This window comes from Littorina saxatilis, linkage group LG12 (assembly GCF_037325665.1).
Source record: "Littorina saxatilis isolate snail1 linkage group LG12, US_GU_Lsax_2.0, whole genome shotgun sequence".
In the NCBI taxonomy this organism is placed as follows: domain Eukaryota; kingdom Metazoa; phylum Mollusca; class Gastropoda; order Littorinimorpha; family Littorinidae; genus Littorina; species Littorina saxatilis.
The window spans coordinates 8,815,253-8,838,412 of NC_090256.1; the positions used below are offsets into that span (position 1 = coordinate 8,815,253).

General features: G+C 40.0%; 2 protein-coding genes across 2 annotated transcripts in view; one reads left to right on the forward strand and one right to left on the reverse strand.

Moving 5' to 3' along the window:
- The window catches only part of LOC138981193 (uncharacterized), a 74,053-nt gene extending 71,358 nt beyond the window's left edge, over positions 1-2,695 (forward strand). Inside the window, exon 30 of the mRNA XM_070354033.1 lies at positions 206-2,695. Coding sequence (XP_070210134.1) covers positions 206-388 — 183 coding nt within the window. The 3' untranslated portion in view covers positions 389-2,695. The remainder of the gene's footprint in view (positions 1-205) is intronic.
- On the reverse strand, positions 2,220-23,127 carry LOC138981194 (suppressor of fused homolog). The gene is made up of 12 exons (XM_070354034.1): positions 23,088-23,127; positions 22,741-22,937; positions 16,291-16,425; positions 15,193-15,332; positions 13,554-13,696; positions 12,630-12,715; positions 11,105-11,177; positions 9,554-9,743; positions 8,442-8,547; positions 7,764-7,904; positions 6,756-6,963; positions 2,220-6,356 (listed from the first exon to the last, which is right to left on the reverse strand). Exons 2-12 carry the CDS (start codon positions 22,890-22,892, stop codon positions 6,285-6,287), a joined length of 1,446 nt encoding a protein of 481 aa, XP_070210135.1. The 5' UTR covers positions 22,893-22,937; positions 23,088-23,127; the 3' UTR covers positions 2,220-6,284.
- Between the last annotated feature and the right edge of the window lie 33 nt (positions 23,128-23,160).

Consider the following 23,160-nt stretch of genomic DNA (forward strand, 5'->3'; position numbering starts at 1 on the left):
GTATGATGTCATTGCTAGGTTTAGTTATTTGACCTTGACCTTGAAGGTCAAGGTCATGTAAAGGTCAAGGTCAAGCATGTGAGTCGTATGGGCTTTGCCCTTCATGTTCAGTTTATTTTTTTAGCCTTCTCAATCTGAATAAGCAGTAACTGAATATTGAGATTTTTTATTTCCTTTTATTTCTTTATCTTTTTTTCTTTATCAGGGGTCCCTTGAGCCTGGAGAGGGGAATGAAACAGACAGACAAGTGCTGGACTTGCTCAACAGGTGGCAGCACAAGCTGGCATCGTATCACATACAGCAGGCCAGCATTCCAGATGTGGATGAGCTGGGCTTAAGACGCATGGAGATCCACAATCCGCCATCTCTCGCTACTCTGGTGGACTGATTACGATGTACTGTACATGTTCTTTAGCTTTATTGCACACAGAACTAAATTTTAAGTATTTTCCTTTTGTTCTAGTGAATACTGGCTTTTACAATCATAATATGAACTGATTGATGCATATTATTGGAATGTTTAAATCTTGACAAGACAAGACAAATGTTTTGGTCAAAAATGAAACGTTTCTACATGTATGTATCTGTTTTTGGATTTTTGATTGCAGCGTAGAAAAAGTAATTCTTCTCTAGGCAATTGCAGTTTTGAGTTTTTGTTTTTGTCAAAATCTCAAAGGCAGAATATTGGAGGGTTTTCATTTATCATTCCTGATAAACAAATGGTAGTCTACTTGAATGTATTTGCAGTATGACACCAGTATAACCTTACTTACAGGATTTCTATCCCATAGTTATCTGAGTTCATGATTTGTTGGTTGAATAGCAAGCAGTGGCGATGCTTGGCTTTTGTGCGAAGGATATCGGCGGCCAGTTGACCTCTATTGGTTATCGAGGCCACACAATGCACATTCCATTTTACATGTATCTTTTGCACTTTTGTGTAAATGCCTTAAGATTGTTCCTGAGAATAGCTTAATATTAATGGTTGTGAGAGCGAGTACGTGGATAATGTTCCGAAGCGTTCTTCTTTAAAGAAAAAAAAACCAGTTTTTGTTTTAACATTGCTTGTCTTTTTCTGGTATTTTTATTTGGAACCTGCTAGTTAATATTTGCATATGAGAGTTGATCTCCGATATACATTTTGTTGTATTTTTCATGTATGTTTTTGTTGCTGTGATAATGAAATTGTTCAGTGCATTTAATCTGCCATGGTTCAGGATGGTAAGATCCAGTAGCATTTTCACTTGTGCAGTTCTAATACGCATTTGAAGAGAAAGTTCACTTGCGCATATTTGTTTGTCCAGTTTATTTGGATGAGCTGACTGCAAGCATTTTTCTCCTGATTATAGATAGTTTTTGTTGTACATCCTTTTTGTTATCCTCTTGTTGGCAGACTATGCAGTAAAATTGGCGAAGTACACCAGTGAGAATATGCACACTCGTGCTATACTCTTCCAGTTAACGCGAGACATCAACACATGCACACATTCCTGGACATTATACACATTTGTATAACGGTTAAACGCACACATTCACACACAGAACATTCTGTAAAGAACAGCGGTACCTGCAATGTGTGGACCTTCCGATGAGAGGACACCTCCCTTAAAAGGACACCTTCTGTTGTCCCTATTCCTATTTTATCTACCAAAGTATACCTATCATGACAGGCCACCTGCAAGGTAGGGACACTTGGCTAGTCCCAAGGTTGTCCTTTCATCACAGGTACCGCTGTACACACTTACCTTCCCACAGACACTCATGTACACACTTACCTTCCCACAGACACTCATGTACACACTTACCTTCCCACAGACACTCATTTACACACTGCTTGCACTAAAAGCTTTCCTGACACAAATACACACACATAGTCACTCAGACCTGTTTACCCCCAACACTTGACAAGAGTAATGGTCAAGTCAAAAAATAGTAATCTGATGACCAAAATAGTAACCCAGTGGTTACAAACGCCAACATTAGCAACACAAACCTAATTTGAAGCACATTTAATAATCGTAGTCTGGACTCAAATGGAGTATCCCCCCCCCCCCCCCCCCCAAAGCCTAAAAAATAGTAATAAATTACTCCAAAATAGTAAGGGTAAACAGGTCCGAGTCACTCCACCTCTTGCTGAGTCATCTAGTGGACCAAGGTTCCATTGCTTGTATGCACCTTAACACTGCCTTCCTATTCCCACTACATGACATTTTTGGGGGGGACACAGACACCTAAGTTTTCAACATTCTGTATGTGTATGTAACAAGGACATACTGTTCTAACATCAGTCTTGAGGGCTTCGCAATTCAAGTATTTTTGTGAATGTGTGCAATTGTTTCTTTTGTTCTTTATCTTGCTTGCATGGCAATGCAGCTTGCAATAAAATGTGCAAGAGTATGCATTTATGATAAGAGCTACATGTACTTTTAATTCAGATGTCTCTGTGCAATTTTCTGATGCTTTATCAAAAGGTTTACAACAGTTTCAAAGAAGCAGAATATTGTGTGTTTTTTTAAGTCAAATACTATGCTCTCAGAGGAAAAAGTAACTGATGGTTTGTGTGTGGGTGTGTGTGCATTTTCTACATTGTATCCTTACACTGCTTGTGAGAAATTGATGTTTTCCAACCGTGCTTAAAAAATATAGATGAAGGTATGGTTAAACTCTACGCAATAATAAAAGTGTATAAATTCTGCTTTGATCTTTTGTTTGTGTCCCTGGATATGTCTGTATCTGTGTGTGTGTGTTCTCAGTTGCCTCCAAAAATGACAAAAAGTCCACCAAATCACAACAATCTACAGCTAAATCACTCACACTACTCAAAACAGAAGAATACAAGTTACACTATTTTATTGATTCAGAAAACAAATATACTTCCAATCCTTTTTTTCGGGATAAACCATTGGGTAAGGGGAAACACATTTCGGGCCAAGACAGCAGCTGTTCTTTGTAGCACTTGAATTCATTCACCACATACACACTACACAACCAAAATGAGTGACTTCACGTGAGGTGTTATGATAGGGTCTCCTAATCCTTTGAAAACATTCCTGCATGAAAAACAAAAACAAACCTTCACTCCTTGACTTTGTACAAAATCCAAAATGTCTTCATAACGGCAAAGTGACTTTCACAACCATGAATGACACCTGTCCTGCCCATCTCGCATGATTATGACCTTAAAAAAAGGACAGTTATAAATTCATTCACATACACTGTATAGTCCATGTCTACTACAAACATGACATGCCAGTCACAAAGAATATGCCACTTAGTATATAAGATTTCTTTCTTTCTTTATTTGGTGTTTAACGTCGTTTTCAACCACGAAGGGTTATATCGCGACGGGGAAAGGGGGAAGATGGGATAGAGCCACTTGTTAATTGTCTCTTGTTCACAAAAGCACTAATCAAAAAATTGCTCCAGGGGCTTGCAACGTAGTACAATATATGACCTCACTGGGAGAATGCAAGTTTCCAGTACCAAGGACTTAAACATTTCTCATATACTGCTTGACTAAAATCTTTACAAACATTGACTATATTCTATACAAGAAACACTTAACAAGGGTAAAAGGAGAAACAGAATCCGTTAGTCGCCTCTTACGACATGCTGGGGAGCATCGGGTAAATTATTCCCCCTAACCCGCGGGGGGTTCATGATACACAATGCCATTGCTGGAAGAATAAATCTTATCAAACCATGGAACAAAAAGATGACAAAATACATGAACAAGTTTGACCTAACTGCAAAAGCGGATCTGACTGTCACAATGAGACCTAACATTTTGTTTCACAAATGAACAAAAGATGAGGGATTGAAAAGGGAGTTACAAAAAGACAAATTAAAACTTCACAGCCATCGTAAAATTCACAAGAAACCACTTAAAACGTAACCACAAGGAACATGGCAATCAATCACCTACTTAACGCCCCCCCCCCAGCCATTCAAGAAGATTTGACTATTTAACAGTAAACCAATGAAATAAATAAGCTGCATGATGTTTAAAATAATATTCAAACAAGAAGGGCAAAGCCCATACGACTCACATGCTTGACCTTGACCTTTACATAGCAATGACATCATACACTAAGAACTGCTTTACACATTTTTCCTACCAAAATACATGTGACCCAAGGTCAAGGTCATTCAAGGTCATGCAACACAAAGCTGTTAATTCAAGACATAGGAAGTACAATGGTGCTTATTGGCTCTTTCTACCATGAGATATGGTCACTTTTAGTGGTTCACTACCTTATTTTGGTCACATTTCATAAGGGTCAAAGTGACCTTGACCTTGATCATATGTGACCAAATGTGTCTCATGATGAAAGCATAACATGTGCCCCACATAATTTTTAAGTTTGAAACAGTTATCTTCCATAGTTCAGGGTCAAGGTCACTTCAAAATATGTATACAATCCAACTTTGAAGAGCTCCTGTGACCTTGACCTTGAAGCAAGGTAAACCAAACTGGTATCAAAAGATGGGGCTTACTTTGCGCTATATATCATATATAGGTGAGGTATTGAATCTCAAAAACTTCAGAGAAAATGGGAAAAATGTGAAAAATAGCTGTTTTTTAGACAACATTTATGGCCCCTGCGACCTTGACCTTGAAGCAAGGTCAAGATGCTATGTATGTTTTTTGGGGCCTTGTCATCATACACCATCTTGCCAAATTTGGTACTGATAGACTGAATAGTGTCCAAGAAATATCCAACGTTAAAGTTTTCCGGACGGACGGACGGACGTCCGGACGGACGACTCGGGTGAGTACATAGACTCACTTTTGCTTCGCATGTGAGTCAAAAACGGAAACGGACCTGTCACGTCATTTTCTTAATTGATGCAAAAATTAACGACAAGAGCCAAAGGATTAAAAAGACAAAAACAAAACCTTAAAGATGATGTACAATCGAATCAAGGCCTAAAATAGAAAAATATTTACAAGTTTTACAAAAATTAAAATTGTGTACCTGTAGTAACAACCTAGTTGAAAGAATACACATTATTGCACGGCTTGAAAAACGAACTTTCAGTTTAAAACTGAAAACAGAGAACAGAGAACCATTCAAAACTGAACAAGAAGTGCTGAAATCTTAACACAAACTTAAATTCATCAAAATCATACAAGTATACCAATAAAACATTGATTTTTTTAAAATTGCAGAAACAAAACATCAGATCTGTGAACAAAATAAAACTTAGCTTAGTCTTGGTGATGTACTTTAACTGTTGTATAAAGTAAATATGCACCCAAGTCTATTTAGAACACCACACTGATTTTTTGGTATCAATCTTATGCAGCTCAGAATCCAATTCCATTTGATGCTGAAAAAGCAAGACAGTTACTGTTGGCAATAACCTGTCGCAGGGATTAGTATAACTTATTTGTCAGATACTGTCATGTCGCAAAGCAGGGACAGCATATTAAGTAAATACTCATTACAAATGAGCAGCTAGTATATTGTTTCCCCCGTCGGTTTTGTGCGTGCAGTCCTTCGATGCACTCAAACATTCAAGTATTAGTCAAAAGCGAACAGCTCATGAGTGTCTAGGAAACAATCAACCACAAATTATTTACATCACATAGAAGTTAACTTACCAGCACATTCTGATAAGAGTCAAAGTTCTGTACAGTACACATATTCACAATCTTTCCTTCAAAGCAAACTTGCTACAGCCATTAGAACCTACAAGACAATGTCCCGCAGCTGTTTTGCACCCACTTAATCTCAAACGATCTCAACGCTTTCACAAACATACTACGCTCCAAGATAATCATCACAATCCCACACTTTCAAATTAAAAACACCAGCTCACTAATGAAGGTTACCCAAATTCTTGCAACTAGTACCATAGTAAGCTTGTGTAAGCCTATTGAAAGTTTTGTAGGTCCTCCTCCCCCCCCCCCCCCCCTTTATAACACTAGCAACTGGGCAAACATGCACTCAAAAATTCAACCTGCATGATTAAAAAAATATGTGCACCACAAATCAGCTAATTTTCTTTCCAGTCACAGATCACACCTTCCCGGTCAGTGGACATTTGCACAGCAGCCTCTCTGCTGCATTTTCCCACAAATAATACAACGCACACCCACTGAGACATTCTAACAAGTATGGATTGCCAACGTCAACCAGTCAATGCTGACAACATCAATGAGATGACAATTAGTTCACAACAGGGTCATAGTCAACTCGTTTTTCTCTCCTTCTTCTTATAGTGTCCAAGTTTTGCCCAGGATGACACAAGAGACGTAATTGACAAAGGGATCCAGGTTAGCTCTCATTGGCAAGGATGGTGATACAAAGGCGATGCTCTGGCCAGCTGAAAGTTTTCGGGCACATAATCTGCAACAGAAAAGATGAGCTACATGTATAGCTATTCAAACTTCATAGCTCAGTAAATAAACAAATTAATGTATAACATAAACCACAAAAACATATTATTACAGAGAGGTGGGGGGGGGGGGGGGGGCACACACATTGGGATGGGGTAGCGTGTGGAGGGGGACATGTAGGTGTGTGGCAACACTAATCGTACCTAAATCTCCCATGTCTCTGTTTTAGTGTTTGTGTCCTGGCCTGACAATGCCTTCATTCTACCAAGTATGAGATCACTCCCTCGTTCCAAAGCAATATCTCTCTCTCTCTCTCTCTTTAGGCAAGGGCTAGATGTACCTGTTTGCTTATGCCATTTCCCACATAAATAAAGACGTGTCACACACATCCACGCGCACACACACACACCTCAGTAGGGTAAGCCAGTTCCTCCAGGTCTGCGATCATTTCCTCCAAGAAGTGATCAGCAACCAGAACCTGCAGCCACGTGCCGTGTGCAGCAAAGGGGTGCTCCACATCGGCGATAGAACCCACAACGCTGGCAGACACCAAGGTCACGGCCACGTCGTTCATCACGCTCTTGAAGGTGAAGTGACGACCGTGTTTTAACCGCCCCCTGGAACAACGTGGCATGTTAGTAGGTAGAAAGATGGAATATGTGTGTGTAAATCACTGAATGCTTAACTGTCTTTTAAGTAAGAGATGAATTAGGTAGTTAATGTTTGGTTTTTAATGCATATCCCAAGCAACTTCAAACTTCAGCAGTAAGAAAACCCTCATACACACACACACACCAAGGCATCGTCCCAAAATTAACCCCGTGGGAGCGACATCACATTCTGAAAGAAGAGCGACCATTCAAGATTCACTCAGTAGGACGGCGAACCTCACAGGGCAAAAGCAGGTTATTGCCCACCACTCACCCCACACACAGTTTGTTTGTTTGCTTAACGCCCAGTCCACCACGAAGGGTGATATCAGGGCGGTGCTGCTTTGACATTTAACGTGCGCCACACACAAGACAGAAGTCGCAGCACAGGCTTCATGTCTCACCCAGTCACATTATTCTGACACCGGACCAACCAGTCCTAGCACTAACCCCATAATGCCAGACGCCAGGCGGAGCAGCCACTAGATTGCCAATTTTAAAGTCTTAGGTATGACCCGGCCGGGGTTCGAACCCACGACCTCCCGCCCACTGGGCGAACGCCTTACCACTAAGCCACCGTGTTGCGGTCCCCACACACAGAGCAAACAAAGTTTGCTTTGATTTCCCCATAAATTATGCAAAGTTTTGCTCTGATCAGAACAATATGGCTAACAGAGTAGAATATCTGTGCTTCTGGGTCTGTGGGTAGTTAAAAACTCAACAAAATCTGACCATGAAAGGGTAAAACATAAGTAAAACTTTACTACCTGAGGGCCAAAGGTAAGAGTGAACCAGCTTCCAAGTTGAATTTGAGATGCACCGACTCCAACACACGAGTTCTCATCAGTTCGTTGGGACCTTCTGAACTTGTGCTGTCAAATGACTCTTTGCGTGACTGTCGCTTTTGCCTTTGAAAGAAAAGTTTAAAAAAAATCTTTATCATTAATCAAAACAAATCTGAGAAAAATCTGAGAAAAAATGTACATAAGTGTTATAAATCCATATGACATGAGCAACAACACGAAGTGAGAGTTATACTGAACCTATCTCCTGGCACCTGACAGAATAAAAAGCATTTAGTACATGTATTGTCGCAAATGTCATTTGCAGTTAGAGCGCTTACGTCCATTTGTTTCTCAGATCTTAAAATAGCGTTCTGCCTCATTTGATTAAGATCAATACACATAAGATCACGCTACACACACGCTACACACACGCTCATTTGATTAAGATCAATACACATAAGATCACGCTACACACACGCCACACACACGGTACACACATGCTACACACACACACACATCATCTCTTAGGTTGTCAAACATACACATATAATTATGACTGGAACACCAAAATAAGTCCTTATTTTGACAAAAAAGCTTTTGTATAGCATTAATCTCAATGTTTTGCTTGTGCAATAGTAGAGCCAACTTGAGTATGCTTACCTCTGACTCTGTTCACTCTCCTCCCCATCCCCCTCATCGTTGGACTTTACGTTTGGTCTTGTGCCGCTTAAACCCTTTTTCAACATAGTTTTGATTTGCTCCGATTCTGAAACACAAAAATTTATTAAAATACAATAACTGGAAAATTGATGGCTGTAACTGTCACTAATAGGTTTAACCCCTTGATTGCCTTATGACGGGTATACCCGTCATGCGCTTGTGCAGCCGCAGCGCCTTTGGACGGGTTTACCCGTCTTCTCTGTTCAGGAATTTTCCAGAAATGCTACGTCGCTGCTGACACACAAATAGCAGCCAATGGCTTGGAAGGATACCTCATTCTCATGAATAAACATAAATGGTGACGCGGTTTTGCGTCTGAAGGCTATTTTCAGCCTTGGCGGCAGGGTAGGGGAGAGAAATCTCGAGTCGTCAAAATGGCTAACGGTGACAGTCGACCGGGCCCTAGTAGGGAAAAACAAAGCCGGACTGACGCAACAGGCGGTGCAAATGATTATGGATACTGACAGGGGAAGGGGGAGATCTTCTTTCGGACGATTCGTTGGAAACAGGTAGATGACAGTGATTATAATCCTTTCTTGGAGCAAGCAAAACAGCCACGTGTGTTTGATCCACAGGCACCGGAAGATGCGCCGGACCGATGTTTCAAAAGGTCATATTTAAACATCATTATAAGCCAAACTAATTATTATTTCCATGATTAGACACTAAAAACAGATTCTTGGTTCAATTTCCCTTAAAAATAACATAGGGTTTACTTACCTACCTACTGCCAGTTTGGAGCTAGAATTGTTTGTGAATTATTACACCCCGAACTGCAATATTCCCTGGCAGTCAGGAATGCACATACGAAAGTTTTGATTGGCAGCGAAAGGGTTAAGGACAAACCCCATGGGGGCATGAAAAAAAAATACAAGAAAAAGAAATAAATGCAAGTTCAGTGCAAATACCTTGAAATACATTCAACAGCATGTTGAGCTGAGTGAAACCAAAATGTAAACCAAAAACAAATAGCAACTATTAGCAATTAATGCGTGCCTAATTCTTGGCGTAATTTTCCATCCAAACATGAGGGTATTATTTTCCAAACTCACCAACATCTGTGATTTGCCTTCGGTCCGAATCCTGACTCCCCCTCCTGTCGGCAGCATTGCGGTTGTTCTCCTTGTCGTCATCGCTGTAGTTGCTGTGGTGGTCAATCTCCCCTGGCTCATCCCAGAAGCAGCGACTGCTGACACCGCTCAGGTTCGAACCCTCTTGTTCAATGCCTTGCTCCACTCGGTCCTGATGATAGACAACCAAAATGTAAAGAGTGTATAAGCTGTCAAGTCTTCTTCTTGTTCAATGCCTTGCTCCACTCGGTCCTGATGATAGACAACCAAAATGTAAAGAGTGTATAAGCTGTCAAGTCTTCTTCTTGTTTCTTTGTGTGTGTGTCTTTATTTGCCATCTCAATAGTACAATTTATGTCCCATGATTTTGCTTTTAGTTTGTTTTGATAGGTTAATTATTGGGTGATTTTTTGTGGGGTTTTTTTTGGGGGGGGGGGGGGGGGGGGTCGGGGCAGTCAGTTCTTCCTCTAACGTCGGCAAGGAATAAGAATAAGAATAAGAATAAGAATAAGAATACTTTATTATCTCATAGAGAAATTCAGGGGTGGTACATAACAATAATACAAACAAGACATTGATTTTACATCAAACATATAGCACTATTAAACAAGGACGCATGAGGCAAGATCCTGGGCATCCTCCTTAGCTGTGTGAAGATCAGGGAGATTATCCGAAGTCCTCCAGTCTGCGTACTGGAGATCGGAAGATGTCTTCATCAACTATTACCTGCGCGACATTTCCAGTGTGCGGCAGGACGGTACCAAGGCGCTACCAGCGATGGTAGCAGCAGGGCAATTGTTGCCTAGTTCATAGGTGAGCACCCCACCACCTTAATAAGCAATCTGCTATATAATGTGAATTGGGATAAGATATGTAATTTAATCAAAAATTTTAAGAATAAATTTTCATTTGATTAATATACTTACCCAATTCACATACTAAAGTCCCTCCCGCCTACCCCGCTTTAGATCCCCTAAAAATAAAAGGGGCGCTTCGAGCGAATGAATAACATGGCGGCGAGAGTACGCATGCGCAATGCATGTAGGAGGTAACCATTGGTCAGAGATGGTCATGTGACTGTTCAAGGCCGTTCTATTTTTAGGGTTACTTCCCCCCCTACCAGGGTGGAGCGTAGTTTCAGCGTTCTAGCACTAAACTGAAGTAAATTGCTATATGTGAATTGGGATAAGATATGTAATTTAATCAGTGGTTTACAGAAGACAGGTTCTAAAATCTGGAAGTCAGAAAAGGAATGTACCTCTCAAATTAAAAAGCCATCCTTTCCAGTGACTTACACTTAATTGAGTATGGGCTTGCAATTGCCATCTGCAGCAGTTGGCACATTTTTAGGCACAGAAAACATAATATGAATAAAAAAAAAATACCATTCATAATTCACAAGTTAAACAATCATTTTTAAACAAGTAAACCATTGTTACTAATTACCAGCACACACTAAATATATACCGAAACAGGAGATTACTGGTATGCTATCTCTGCAACAAGGAGCAAGAACAACAACAGAAGACTGACCGAAAGTTGAGGGTCCAGCTCAAATATCGTTTCCCCTCTGCGCATATCTGTCACCAGCCAGGGACCTCCAGCACTGCAAAGGTATAGGAAGACAGTTATGATGAAGCAACCACACATCATGCAGGGTGGAGTTTGAAGACAACAGGTACGCGTGCACCTGTGTGTGCTGCTTGCCTGCTATGATTTGGAGTCATTGTATTTATGCTGATCTCAGTGTGCTTGGTATGTAAAGCTCACCAGGTTGCCAGAAATATCTCCTTTCTGTGAGTATGTAACCATAGTACAAGCGTAATACCAAATTACATCTTGAAAATGAAAGAAGAAGACACACACACAAACCGTACCCACACAGTCACATAGAAATACTGGGCTGTCAAAGAGTGAATGCCATTGCTTTTTACTCTGACAAACATTGGTGGGGCCAATCACTACAAGGGGTGTGTTGAAAACACGTGGAAAGGAGCACGTGTGAAGTTATTTGTCCGAGGAAAAGCAAGGGCATTCACTCTTTCACAACCCATACAAACCTGACGGAGTTATATCAGAAAATAGTCTATTCCAAATCCTAGATCTGCCTTGGTAATTATCAACAGAAGTCCAAGGTACCTCTATGAATGAGGGCTGGACCTTTTCTTTTCCCATTAGTTCAATGACTGTCCCTTTTAAATGTGATGTGCTTCTTCATCCATAACTAAGAAAAGTAATTTCTCTGAAACAAGTTTCACTTACACAGCTGTTCCGCTAATAAACGTAACACTTCATGATGTAAGTGGAGGTGACCTTACAAATTCAGCATCTGCTAGGGTAACAGCAGATACTACATACAGAATGTTAAGTATTCTTTCAAACATCCGTTGATTCCATTAAAGAGTTTCACTTATGCAGCTGTTTCACTTATAAACATAAAATAAATCCAAAAACAAAGAGACTGCCAATGTTCCAAAATTCAGAATAAAAAAACAATAAAGGTAGGTTGTTGGAACGTTTGTTATTGACAAAAAAGTTTGTTATTGTATTGTTTTGTCAATAACAAACGTTCCAACAACCTACCTTTCTTGTTTTTTGATTATAAACATAAAACTACAGTGGGGCTGACCATAAAACCTTAGCAGTTGCCACGGCAACAATGGTTCCTCCATATGTAATGTCAAGTATTCAAGTCAAACATCCGGCAGTATGAACTCTGGAACATTGACGTCTTCAAATAAAGAAGCAGACATGCCACTGACGTCAAATTACACTGTGAATTCACCTGGCAATGGTAAATACAGGCATATGAACCAAAATAGCCATTTACAGACGGAAAGATCAAAAGATCAGGTCAAGACAGACTTATCCATACTTGTTATTTCTTCTCTAAGCAATGAACGACGGAAATAAATAATGTGTGACCACCTGTCTGACCAATTTACTGTGCTTTTAAAATGCCTGACATATGCAACCTCATCCATTATACAAAACATGGCTAGCAGAACACAAAACACAAAGCCACACATTTTGAATGCAAAAGGCACAGAATACTCACGTTGGCTTTGATCTCAATAGTTCAATGACACCAGGACCATTCCAGTGTTGTGCTGCTTTCAACTCTTCCCCGCAAACTCCCACGATCTGCAACAAACATCAAATCCAATGAAGATTTTCAGTAAACCTGGCCATTTTTGTCATACCAATAAACTTATGACACATATCCAAAGAACCTGAATTTCTCTATGAGATAATAAAGTATTCTTATTCTTAAAGAACTGATCTATTTAATTCAGTGTCTCCCAGGTACGGATATATCCGTACGCACAGTCACTACATTGCATTTGCTCTCATTCGGCACATACCCGCATTCTGCTCAGACTGTAAGCTTCACTCGCTTCCAGTAACGTCTATCTAACGACTGCAAGCTTCAGTCGCTTCCAGTAACGTCTATCTAACGCCTGCATTCCAGCGTGTTTATTCACAGTTACTACAATTCTGAGTGTCCTGCTGCAGCACAGCTGGTCTCGGCTAACAAAAACTTGGTCAACATTGGTGGGGTACAAAGTGTTAAGTCAGTCTGGTATATTCTGACAGTCTACTGTGGAATTCTTTCTTTACTATGTTAAGGGTAACTGTGAGCATGAACCCTTTCAAGAATGAACTAGCCAAGCAAATCATAAATGCTTTTTATAAATGTGTTACTTTAGATTTATTCTAATATGTACAAAGTTCATTTCTTCATTATTACATGTACTTATTCAATTCATTAAGATCAATTTTGTTGATAATTTGTAAATCTTGTTGATGTTTTAAAAATGCTTTTCCCCAGGTTGGGTACAGGCTTGATTAAAAACAGGGACATACGTGCTTCTTCTAGTGTAACCCTCAGAAACAAATCTGTCTTGTATTGTCATTGTTGTTGAAACTTGAATGGAGAGAAAGAAAACAAAAAACTGTAGTGTTATGAAAATGGCCTCACCTGAATGAAATTGACCACACCAAAAGGGGCTGTGATTGGCTGCAGCTGAGCATCTTCTGTCATGAGCATGTGCTGTACACGAGACTCGCTGCCGTCCAAAGGGGTGTGCCATGACACGTGGTCACCACTGCATAGCACATTTTCTGCAAAAATAATAAACACAAATGAACCTGCACACAAGGATCTTCGGTTGCAGGTTTGTGTACTGTGTATTTGTTGTCAATGCTCCTACAGTGTTACATATCATCACAAAGGAGATTTTGAATTTGAGAGATGCATGAAAATTGAAACAGATGGTTTGTGTACTGTGTATTTGTTGTCAATGCTCCTACAGTGTTACATATCATCACAAAGGAGATTTTGAATTTGAGAGATGCATGAAAATTGAAACAGATGGTTTGTGTACTGTGTATTTGTTGTCAATGCTCCTACAGTGTTACATATCATCACAAAGGAGATTTTGAATTTGAGAGATGCATGAAAATTGAAACAGATGGCACAGAAAATAACTCTTTGCACACACACACACACACAAAGCATGCACACAAGCACACACACACAAAGCATGCACACAAGCAGAAAGATACAATAGACACCCCCCCCCCCCCAAACAAATAGACATAAATTTACATTATCAACATGAAATCTGAAAAACTAAAAGGGGGTTGTCGTAAAATTGAAGGTCCCAAAGTAATAACAAGTCGCGTAAGGCGAAAATACAATATTTAGTCAAGTAGCTGCCCTTTTTCAGCAAGACCGTATACTCGTAGCATCGTCAGTCCACCGCTCATGGCAAAGGCAGTGAAATTGACAAGAAGAGCGGGGTAGTAGTTGCGCTAAGAAGGATAGCACGCTTTTCTGTACCTCTCTTTGTTTTAACTTTCTGAGCGTGTTTTTAATCCAAACATATCATATCTATATGTTTTTGTAATCAGGAACCGACAAGGAATAAGATGAAAGTGTTTTTAAATTGATTTCGAAAAAAAAATTTTGATAATAATTTTTATATATTTAATTTTCAGAGCTTGTTTTTAATCCGAATATAACATATTTATATGTTTTTGGAATCAGCAAATGATGGAAAATAAGATAAACGTAAATTTGGATCGTTTTATAAATTTTTATTTTTTTTTACAATTTTTCGATTTTTAATGACCAAAGTCATAAATTAATTTTTAAGCCACCAAGCTGAAATGCAATACCGAACCCCGGGCTTCGTCGAAGATTACTTGACCAAAATTTCAACCAATTTGGTTGAAAAATGAGGGCGTGACAGTGCCGCCTCAACTTTCACGAAAAGCCGGATATGACGTCATCAAAGACATTTATCAAAAAAATGAAAAAAACGTTCGGGGATTTCATACCCAGGAACTCTCATGTCAAATTTCATAAAGATCGGTCCAGTAGTTTAGTCTGAATCGCTCTACACACACACACAGACACACACACAGACACACACACAGACACACGCACATACACCATACCCTCGTTTCGATTCCCCCTCGATGTTAAAATATTTAGTCAAAACTTGACTAAATATAAAAAGGAAGTTCCCATTGTATGTGCACACACAGACACACACACAGACACACACAGTGCCCGCAGGAAGCCAAAAAAAGCTTTTAGTACTTCAACCTACCTGACTGAAAGACATATCTGGCAAGGGCTTGCATCAAAGCAGCAGGCCATGTGGGTGGGTTGGTTTCCTCAGGTTCTCGTTTCAGTCTCATACTGAGTTCAAACCCAAACCCGCTTGGCCCATCTGTTCCCCCACCAGTGCTGTAACATAAAGGCTTCTTTTAGCTTTTGTTGGTTTTTGTCTTATCCATCTTATCTTCAAGAGAGAAGCTTTTTACAGACCTGTGCACACTCAAAACGCTCATCAATAGTAATCAAACCAAATTTCAGTAGTTTTTAAAATGTTTTAGTAGTAAGCTGTAACGACAGCTCAAGACATAATTCTGCTCACAAAGCTGCACAATCAAGCTGCACATCATCGTTATCATGTTGTCATCTGAGACTGAATCGTCCATCTTAACAAATCCACTGATGGCTGGCTGTGCTTTCAAGCTTTTCTTGTTGCCTTTGTGCTTCGAACCAGACACATGGCGGAAAACATCATTGGCACCACCATGGGCCACGCTGACGTGTGATTCGCACGCCTTACAAAAAGCGTATTGGTCTCCTTTGCTGGATTTTACGATCTCCAGGTTGTCTTGAGAATAACTGGACTTCCAGCACTGTTGTGCCGTTTTCTTCTTCTTTGGTGACAGAGCTGGTGTCTCCTCTTCTCTATCTGAATCTCGCACTCTTTTTTTCTTTTCCATGTTTCACTTCAATCACAAGTTGCCACGCAGACGCTGGACGAACTAAGTCTAAGAACAAAGACTCAATGCTGAGAACGCGCGCGCGCGCTTCCGGTAAATCGGAAAACGCCTTTTCAGCGCAACGGTCAACTAATTGGTCAAAACATCTTAAAACAGAAAAAAGTACACTTTTTTTGTGTGGAGTAAATCATCGGAATTACGGAATTTTAATTAAAAATCCGTAGCACCGTATTCTGCATATAAAAATTGGAGAAATTACGGAGAAACCGTAGATGTGCACAGGTCTGTTTTTAAATTATACTTACTTAAAATGGTTTGGAAAGCTTTCAAAGACAAATCTTAGCAGCAAGATTGGCTAATATAAATACAAAGTTCAGTTAAGACAAAGTGGATAGGCAATGACAACTTACTCATGTACTCTGCCATCCCCGTGCAGGTCGGAAAGGCCAAAGCTAATGTAATGCCAGTGCGGAGGAATCTGTCGGGCAGGGTCACCAGGGTTGGAGTACATGCTGATGTAGTCTAAAGGGTCTGGCCCACCCAACCTGCACACACACACAAATTGTATACATGGCCCAAAATCAGTTTTCTTCTCACAGTAAGTTCACACAATGGTTATCTGGGCGGGGATGTAGCTCAGTCGGTAGCGCGCTGGATTTGTATCCAGTTGGCCGCTGTCAGTGTGAGTTCGTCCCCACGTTCGGCGAAAGATTTATTTCTCAGAGTCAACTTTGTGTGCAGACTCTCCTCGGTGTCCGAACACCCCCGTGTGTACACGAAAGCACAAGACCAAGTGCGCACGAAAAAGATCCTGTAATCCATGTCAGAGTTCGGTGGGTTATAGAAACACGAAAATACCTAGCATGCTTCCTCCGAAAGTGGCGTAAATGGCGGGGTAAAAACGGTCATACACGTAAAAGCCGTGGGAGTTTCAGCCCATGAACAAACAAACAAACACAATGGTTATCAACAATTCAAACTTTAAAGTTCTTGTCTTGAAATTCAAAACGATTCAAACTTCAAAGTTGTGGCCTTAAAATTCAAAACTAACAGTAACACTAACAGTAGAAAAAAACACCACCACCAAATTGTAATTAATTCAGCTATTTAAGTAACTATTGACACCTGAAAAACATTTTGAACAAGATCCATGGTCAGGAATCTGTCAAGGTGTCAAAATGCAAAATTCCTGTTCTGGATAATTTTATCCCTTTGTATTTGTTCTGTTGAGACTTACAACCTATAAAAAGTGCTTTTTAGAGGAATCTAGTAGTTAAGTTTGCATTGTGGACGTTCAACAAGAGATTCTGCTTACTGCAGAAAACACCCATGCCATTTTATTCTTGAATCGACCCTGAAAAGTTCTCTCCAGGGAAGTATTGCATTTTAGACAAGACATTCTGCCAACTGCGAAAGAGTTGCATGCCACTTTTTTTTTGCTGAGACCACCCCTGAAAAAAACGCTCTCCGGGGGAAGCCTGGTTGCATAATAACACTAACAATGTTACAAATGATTGCAATGCCTGACAAGCTTGCCAAAGCCGCTCCTCTGCCAGAGCATCATCCTCTCTGCAAGAACTCATCAGTGATTACAGATGAAACAATTTCTGTTGCTTCCAGCCAAGTGCTAGCGGCCAAGTCTTATTCTTCCTTTCTGTTTCTCTGTATCTGGCTTAATTTATGGAACGAGTTGCCATTTCTGCATTTTTGTAAAGCATTGTAAATAATTCCACAGGACACACTAAAGGGAAATACGCCTTGGAATGCTAGAGGTAACGAGAATTAAAAATGTGAATATGGACACATGTAATACATGTATGCAAGTGCTCTGTGGCTAAAAAGTTAAGGTAAAAAAAAAAGAGCTTACAATGCACTACAGAACCTGCAAGGTGTCACACAAGCTATTTCCTGAGATAGATGAGGGTAATGGGGTGAGACTGATAGCCTGACATGACACTGACAAGGAGAAAACAAGGGAGGATAGCTATCACAGATGAACAGAACCATTGTGATTAACTGTGTGATTAAACTGTACGGTGTGATTAAACTTTCTGAGATGTTTAGTGTTTAAGTTCCCCCTTGTCTCTCGTCCACTTTTCGAAGAAAAACCATTCACAGCGGCATTTAACCCTGCTATAGTATAAATCACACATGTACACTCACAACACCAACTGGCCCTTCCATGCACATTGCTATTGCCCTAGTTGACACAATAAGACATCCACACCAACATTTTCTCTTATGGAAAAAAAACCCTGACACAAAGCCTGAGAGACAAAAGCCTGTCTGTTCCACATCCACTGCCTTGCTTAGGTAGCACTATTAGTATTAGTATTAAGGCTGGCTAAACAATGGTGCTAATCAGACTATAAGAGTTTCCAGGCTGGATGAGATTCATTCCTCACCTCCTGTAAGCTAAGTGGGAGAGCAGTGCTGTGGGCAATCAGACAAAGAAGAAATCCCATCCTCCCTCAGGAGGTCAGCATGCTGGATTACAGTCAGAACTGACAAGGCTAATTAATTTCTTTCTTTCTTGGGCTTCAGGAAATTATCTAACTTAGCCAATTATCTCAAAATGTAAATAGTCCAAATGATTAAGTACCTTCTTTTGCTGTGGATATGAATCTGCACAATTAATAGTTTAATTTTTTTTCTTTGTTTTTATCTCTTTGTGTTAATAAGTGTTATATTACATAATTATTAAATTAAATTTAACGTGCAAGCAAGGCTCATGTGCATCCTGTTTGTGACTGAACAAGATACACACACATCAAAATCTTCTCTTTACCCCACTCATCCCCCCCCCCCCCTCCCCATGGCAAAGAGTTCAATCAATCAATCAATATGAAGCTTATATTCCCTGGGTACAGTTCTAAGCGCTTGTCGAAGAGTTGTCAACACAGGACTTACAAAGAAACTAACATCTACAGACGGACACGAACCCTATCACACACTAGCAAACCCTGATAAACATACAACAAACAACTGTTTAACTTTAACAACAATGTACACATCAATAGCTAGGTCCAAACAAAATAATATTAAACACAAAGAAAACACCTCTCACAGAGCACCGCACAAGTTCAGCTAATCAGAGAAGGACCACTAACTCAAGAGGAAACTTTTATAAATAACTTATACCGATAATTCTAGGTCACACTCTCTGGAGGAAAGTAGGGCAGGTCAGTCCAAAGAGACCCAGACAGTGACCCAAAACCTTTCACTATACTGGTACCCAGTCACCCAACCAAGCTCTACCCAGCAGGGGGTAGAGCTAGTGTACCCCCCACACCGCCGATACCCTTGGTCAGCCACTGAACACACTATACACTACAGTGAGCCCCCTTTTGATGACCCCCCAAAAAATGTGAGAAAATCAGGCAAGTTAAATTGAAAAGTCTTTAAATTACGGTTTGCATGTATTTGCAAACGATATTTAAGAGAAAAGTAAAAATAGGATCAAACAAGAGGGTGGGGTGTTTAAAAAACATGGTCTTAACCGGAGGGTTCCACTGCACAGGTAAGCGGCGCTCAGCGATACTGCTGAGTGACAAAGCCAACTCTGCCCAACTCTGCCCTGCCTGGGGGGTACATGTAGACCTATCTCTAGTGGGGATGGACAATGCTCTCTTGTGTTGATGGGAAACTAACTACCTGGTCTCCCACAGCCCCCTTTTTCCTCACATCAATAATTGGAATAAATACTGCCTTTGGGATCATTCATTCATTGTGCCAGACCAACCATGTACTGGGTCTCGTCTAGAATTGTGGTATTTGGTCTCCTGGGCTGAGCTCCTGTGGATCATGTTTTGTTTTTGTGGGTTTTGTTTCTCTTCACTATGTATGTTGGTAAACTCGTTTAATGTTGTTTCAGTAAATACCAAACATTTTTGACAGCAATCTTATATATATGAGAAAATAGGAAAATAAGCCCAATAGGCTGTCTGTGAAGGGATACTTTTTTCTCTCTCTTTCTCTGCTAAGAGATTTTAACAAATCTCGGAAGAAAGTCTCTCCTGACTTTCAATTGTTTCTTTCACAATTTCTGATAATTATGTTTAACTTCACTCAAAACGACAGGACTATACTATAGTAGTGAAAAACGTCCAAGTTCTAAAGCTGTTCAACTCAAAACCACCAGGGACAATGAAAACAACTGTATAACTTAGAGAACATCGCACACACACACACACACCACAGCTAGACAGAGAGAGAGAGAGAGAGAGAAAGAGAGTTTCGTTGCATGGCCATATATATACTCATGGTCAGAACAAAACATCAGGAAAAAAATCTGTTTTCACAATTAACACAGATGAAACCAACATCAGCGACATCATCCCCTAGGAAAGCTGACTAATGCAGCATCCCCAGCAAAAACCTGAAGCCAGTGCTCCTGTGTGTGTCCTCTCAATTGATCTGCTGCTAAATTTATCTGACAGCTTTGTGGGGGGTGTTGGAAAACAAGCTGGGGAAAAATAAGTCTTGGTGGGGGGTCTAGCTGACAATGGAACCAGGGTCTCCTGGGGAGAGGGCCGCTCTGTGAGTGCTAGAAGCTTGCTGGTAAACTCCATGACTACAGGCACAGACACAATGTATACATTTTTACACTATACACAGCCTCACTTACAACACAAGACTAGGGCTAAACTTTGTGATAGATTGCAAAAAAGCACTATTTTGGCCTCCTCTGTATAACAAAGGATGCCTAGAAGAAAAACAAAATGTCTACAATTATATATTACAAGAGCATTCATTCAAGCAGTATGATCAATCCACCACTTACTCGATTGAGTCGATCTAACCAGCGCACATGTATCCTTCCATTCTAAAACTGCTGACTTGGGACTTTCTGAAGGGCAGTGTAACGATTTAATATAAGGTACCCAGAACAGTAAAAACAAGTCGCGTAAGGCGAAATTGCTACATTTAGTCAAGCTGTGGAACTCACAGAATGAAACTGAACGCACTGCATTTTTTCACAGTGACCGTAGTCCGCCGCTTGTGCATAACGGAGTGTAACTGACGAGCCTGTTCAGCGCGGTAGTGGTTTCGCTGTGATGCATAGCACGCTTTTCTGTACCTCTCTTCGTTTTAACTTTCTGAGCGTGTTTTTAATCCAAATATATCATATCAATATGTTTTTGGAATCAAGAACCGACAAGAAATAAGATGAAATTGTTTTTAAATCGATTTCGGAAATTTAATTTTGATCATAATTTTCATATTTTTAATTTTCAGAGCTTGTTTGTAAACCAAATATAACATATTTATATGTTTTTTGAATCAGGAAATGATGTAGAATAAGATGAACATAAATTTGGATCATTTTATATAAAAAAAAAATTTATTACAATTTTAAGATTTTTAATGACCAAAGTCATTAATTAATTTTTAAGCCACCAAGCTGAAATGCAATATCGAAGTCCGACATTCGTGGGAAGATAGCTTTACAAAAATTTCAATCAATTTGATTGAAAAATGAGAGTGTGACAGTGCCGCCTCAACTTTTACAAAAAGCCGGATATGACGTCATCAAAGACATATCAAAAAAATGAAAAAAACGTCTGGGGATATCATACCCAGGAACTCTCATGTAAAATTTCATAAAGATTGGTCCAGTAGTTTACTCTGAATAGCTCCACACACACACACCACGACCCTCGTCTCGATTCCCCCTCTATGTTAAAACATTTAGTCAAAACTTGCTCCACAGGTGAGTTTAAATCTTAACTGTTGTCAATGTCATTCGGCAAGCGTCAACAGTTCACGAACGTTCAAACAACTAAAATCATATATTCTTACAAATAGAGGCCCACTTCTGCTTGTGTGTAACTAGAACACAATTTGCATGATAACCTAATTTGAAGAATGCACAGCAATCACTGGATTCTAATTTAAGTACAAATCCACATGTCACTCGTTAATTTACAATCATTCCATGCAGCACTGTTTAACTTTAAGTGTTTTGTTTAGTTTTCATAACAAGATTATAATTTCATCATGCAACAGCTGCATTCCGCTTCCAGCTACATGTAGCAAGCCAAAGCAATAGACGTTTTAGGGAAATAACTGTCTGGATTTTAAAGCATGTGATGATCACCAATAGCTTACAGTGATCTCTGCCATGTTTTGCCTGAGGTCACATGTTTTTTGCTTGAGATCACAAGAGTTAGACTTGAGGGCGCTGGAGTTTTGGAAAACACACTGATGCTCAGCCAATTCCTGCTTAGCGCAAGCGCTTCTGCGCTCTACTGGCTTGTCACTTTCTGCATGCTTTTTTTCGTAAAAGAGCTTTCTTGGCTCATGTCATGGTCTCGGGGAATTGACAAAGCTATACTGTCTTGCTGAAAAAAAAATGAAATGTGTTATTTTATTCTGAGAGTTCTATGTCCGATGTCCGACGCCTAACGACATCCCTGTAAATATCATTATACTTTTTTTTAAATGTATAGTAATCGCACTCGTCGGACGCATTTAAACGCACATCCTGTCAAAGTAACGTCCACCTTTTGTCTAGTTCCTGTGTGTGTTCCCTAGTTTAGAATAGTTATCGTTCAACTGATGAAGCACTTTATGCTAACTTCGAAGTTTCAAGCACTAGCAGGCCTTTTGGCTTTTATCACAAGCAGTTTACTGCCTTAATCCATCGTAAGCATGTGAAAACAATCGCTGTCATAATATCGGAAGGTATTTTGGCTCTGGAAGCTTCCCAGAGGAATTTTACGGGATTAGTAAACTCGCTACAGAAATGTTTTCGTGCTGAATACTTGGCACTCAAAGTCAAAGAGACAGAGACTCCGTGAAAATGTCGTCTGCCGCAAACTACAAAAAGTACAAAAAGGAATTTGAATCACACTTACCAGTATTTGACTAGCGCTGTCACTTGTAGAGGGTTTGGTTGATCTGGGTAAAGTCTCCGACATGCTGAATATATAGCTTCCAGTCCAGGGGGAGTGATGGGTACATTTGAATGAGGAAAATTACTCGAGTAGATGCTCTCTCTGTCCACCATTTTGCTGTTCTCAAAGGTATCTCGGACGTTTCCGTTTACCTCCTGCTGAAAAGATAGTCAACGTGAAAAATATAAACATTTCGTCGCACTGAATGCTATCTAGCACACCACAAGAACAATTAAAGCAGTATTTGCGGTTGTATGATCTAATAACCATTAAAACGAAATACAACGAAATGACGATAATAATCATACAATTCAACTATCATTATCAAAATTCATATGATGGAACAGCCAAAACAATTTTCTTGGGTGGGAGACCACCCAA

What these genes read in the sequence shown, in the direction of transcription:
- LOC138981194 (XM_070354034.1), bottom strand. Translation starts at nt 22,892, where the DNA reads ATGGTGGACAGAGAGAGCATCTACTCGAGTAATTTTCCTCATTCAAAT. An exon ending in GTGTGGTCAATTTCATTCAG is followed by an intron (nt 12,716 to 13,553) that starts GTGAGGCCATTT and finishes TGTTTGTTGCAG; the next exon opens with ATCGTGGGAGTTTGCGGGGA. An exon ending in GAGAGTGAACAGAGTCAGAG is followed by an intron (nt 7,905 to 8,441) that starts GTAAGCATACTC and finishes TTTCTTTCAAAG; the next exon opens with GCAAAAGCGACAGTCACGCA.